The 2,388-nt window shown below is 55.0% G+C and overlaps 1 protein-coding gene across 1 annotated transcript; it reads right to left on the bottom strand.

Moving 5' to 3' along the window:
• Window positions 1-489: 489 nt before the first annotated feature.
• Window positions 490-1,911, bottom strand: SNRPF (small nuclear ribonucleoprotein polypeptide F). The gene is made up of 4 exons (XM_059472425.1): window positions 1,784-1,911; window positions 1,481-1,606; window positions 1,186-1,250; window positions 490-608 (listed from the first exon to the last, which is right to left on the bottom strand). The coding sequence occupies exons 1-4, from the start codon at window positions 1,784-1,786 to the stop codon at window positions 542-544; spliced, it is 261 nt and encodes an 86-aa protein (XP_059328408.1). The 5' UTR covers window positions 1,787-1,911; the 3' UTR covers window positions 490-541.
• Window positions 1,912-2,388: the final 477 nt, after the last annotated feature.

The following is a 2,388-nucleotide window of genomic DNA, read 5'->3' as shown; positions in this document are numbered from 1 at the left end:
CCACTCAAGTCTGTGGAGCTCTGCAGCTGCCAGGAGGTTTTTTCTGTGTGGCTGCTAAGGTGACACACGTTTGTCCTTCCTTAATGACCAGACAGCCACACTTCAAGCTTCCTGACTCCAAGCAGGAGAATATTTCTGAGAGAAACTGGGGTCTAACAGATCTCCACACCTCACTTGCAGTGAAATCTTCCCAGCTAATTCAAAAAATTTTATAAACAGTTTTAAAGACGAAATGTATTTAAATAGTCATGACATACAAACTCTAAAATGCAGATACTGCCAATTCTTCCGGTACTTCAGATGGGAAGATAACTGGTATTTTTTAAATACTCACTTCTCATTTCAATATTTTCAACTTTACATTGAAACAATTACCTGTTGTTCCTCCAGCATTAGTTTTTCAGACACCAATAAAACATTAAAGACCTTTAAAAGGGTTTGTTTTCCCCATACCAAAACACAATGGAAATAAACATCTTACTACAAAAGTATGAAAAACAGAAAAGGAAAAACAAGGTTTATTTCCAGAAATACAAAACACCTATTCTCTCATTTCTCCATCTTCTTCCTCTTCTTCCACACCTCTGATGTACAAAACGTTATTGCATCTGTAAACAGAACCAAGAGTTCCCTTAGCTATAAACATTATGATTTTCCCCACATAAAACATGCTTTAAACATTTTTCTGCTTGAAAGTAGCCCGGCAACATTCAAATTCTACAGAACAAAATGCTGCTCTTGACCTTGTACACCTTTTCCACATAGTACATTTAATTGTGCAACTTCATAAATGTAATAACTGTTTGATAATGATGCACAAAAAAAAAATTTTACTTTAGGGTTAACAATTACAGTCAAATTTAACTTCAAAGCATATGAGAAGTTTCCAGCTGCAGTGCACTAGTTTACAACGCCCAAGGACTCCCAGAAATACAATAATGTGGAAAATAAAAGTATTCAGTCACCACAAAGGGGATAGTAAATACTTCTTTAAATATATTCAAAAATTCATTTTTTCTCCTCTCAGAAGGGACTTTAATATAAGACACATTCATTGCCTTCCTCTAACAGCTACACTAGGCATCTTAATTTGGCAAGAAACACAACATCCACAAGTATAAGCTTGCATGCAAGTGGTGAGGCGACTTAGAGCCTTCCTCCACCATAAATAAATATCCCAATTACCTTATCAACACTTCACCCAGGTGTCCAGACAGCGCACCGTCTATGTACTCCTCTGTGTTTGCAAGCTTGAAAGGAAAATGATAAAAAAGTCAGAATGGCAGCAATAAAAGCGGCGGGAAAGGTCCCGACTCGGGCACCACCCTCAGCTCAGTGCGAGCCCCGCCACGGCACCGACCCCTCCCGCAGCCCGGGCTGCCCAGAGGTGCGCCGACCCCTTCCACCCCATCCAGCCGGGCCCGGGGATCCCGGGGATGGGCACCCCCAGCTCGGGCACCCCCAGCGCCGGGGCCCTCACCTGCATGTTCATGTAGCCGTCCACGGAGACCAGGTAGCCCTTGTACTCCATGCCCCACTTCAGCTTCACCATCACCGGCTTCCCCGTCAGCCCGTTCAGGAACGGCTTCGGGTTCAGGGGCAGGCTCTGGCGGGGCAAGCACACGGTCAGCGCCGCCCGTCCGCCCCCCGCTCCGCCCCGCCCGGGGCCGGTAACGGAGCGCCTCCCGCCCCTCCCAGCGCCCGGTTCCCGCCCCTCTGGGCTCCCGGGCCTCCCGGTTGCCGCCCCGCTGCCCGGCTCCCGCCCCTCCTCGCTTCCGCTCACCATGGCGGGAGCGGCGCGGGCCCGCGCGGGAACCCCTCGTGCGCGGCGCGGGACAGCGGGAGGCGCTGGGAGCCGGCTCCGCTTCCCGTTCCGGGGGCGCCGCGCTCCCACCTCCGACCTCTCACCCGCGCCGCGATCCCATTGGCTGCCGGGCCCCGACGCGCCGAACCTCAGGCGCGGCTGCCCATTGGCTCGCCTGTGCCGCGGGCCTCTCTCATTGGCCGCTCAGTTTACCCCCACCCCCGTCGCAACCGATCGCTGTTGCCGCGAGGCGCGCCGTGGTCGCGCGGCTGCGGGCGGTGCGGGGATGTGAGCCCGCGTGCCGTGCGCGTGCCCGATGCGCGTACCCGCGCGCTGTGTCCCGTGCCCGGTGCGCGTACCCGTGCCCGTGGCCGCGGACAGCGCCGCGCGCCCCCTTTGGCCGTGCCCGCCCCGCACGGCGTGCCGCTCCGCCCTGCTCTCTACGGGCCGGTCCCCACGAGGGGGCAGCGCCCGCCCGGCACCGGCGGCCGTGGCACGGGCGGCAGCGCTCTGACAGCCTTTCCCGGAGTGGCGGCGAGCCCCGCGGGCGGCCACAGCCTGGCGGCGTCCGTCCGTCCGTCCGC

The sequence above is a fragment of the Ammospiza nelsoni genome, chromosome 5 (genome assembly GCF_027579445.1).
Source record: "Ammospiza nelsoni isolate bAmmNel1 chromosome 5, bAmmNel1.pri, whole genome shotgun sequence".
NCBI lineage: Eukaryota > Metazoa > Chordata > Aves > Passeriformes > Passerellidae > Ammospiza > Ammospiza nelsoni.
Note: the sequence above shows the minus strand (reverse complement) of the source record. Positions and strands in the feature narration are given on the sequence as shown.

What these genes read in the sequence shown, in the direction of transcription:
- SNRPF (XM_059472425.1), bottom strand. An exon ending in ACGGCTACATGAACATGCAG is followed by an intron (nt 1,251 to 1,480) that starts GTGAGGGCCCCG and finishes TTTCCTTTCAAG; the next exon opens with CTTGCAAACACAGAGGAGTA. An exon ending in CTGGGTGAAGTGTTGATAAG is followed by an intron (nt 609 to 1,185) that starts GTAATTGGGATA and finishes TTCTGTTTACAG; the next exon opens with ATGCAATAACGTTTTGTACA.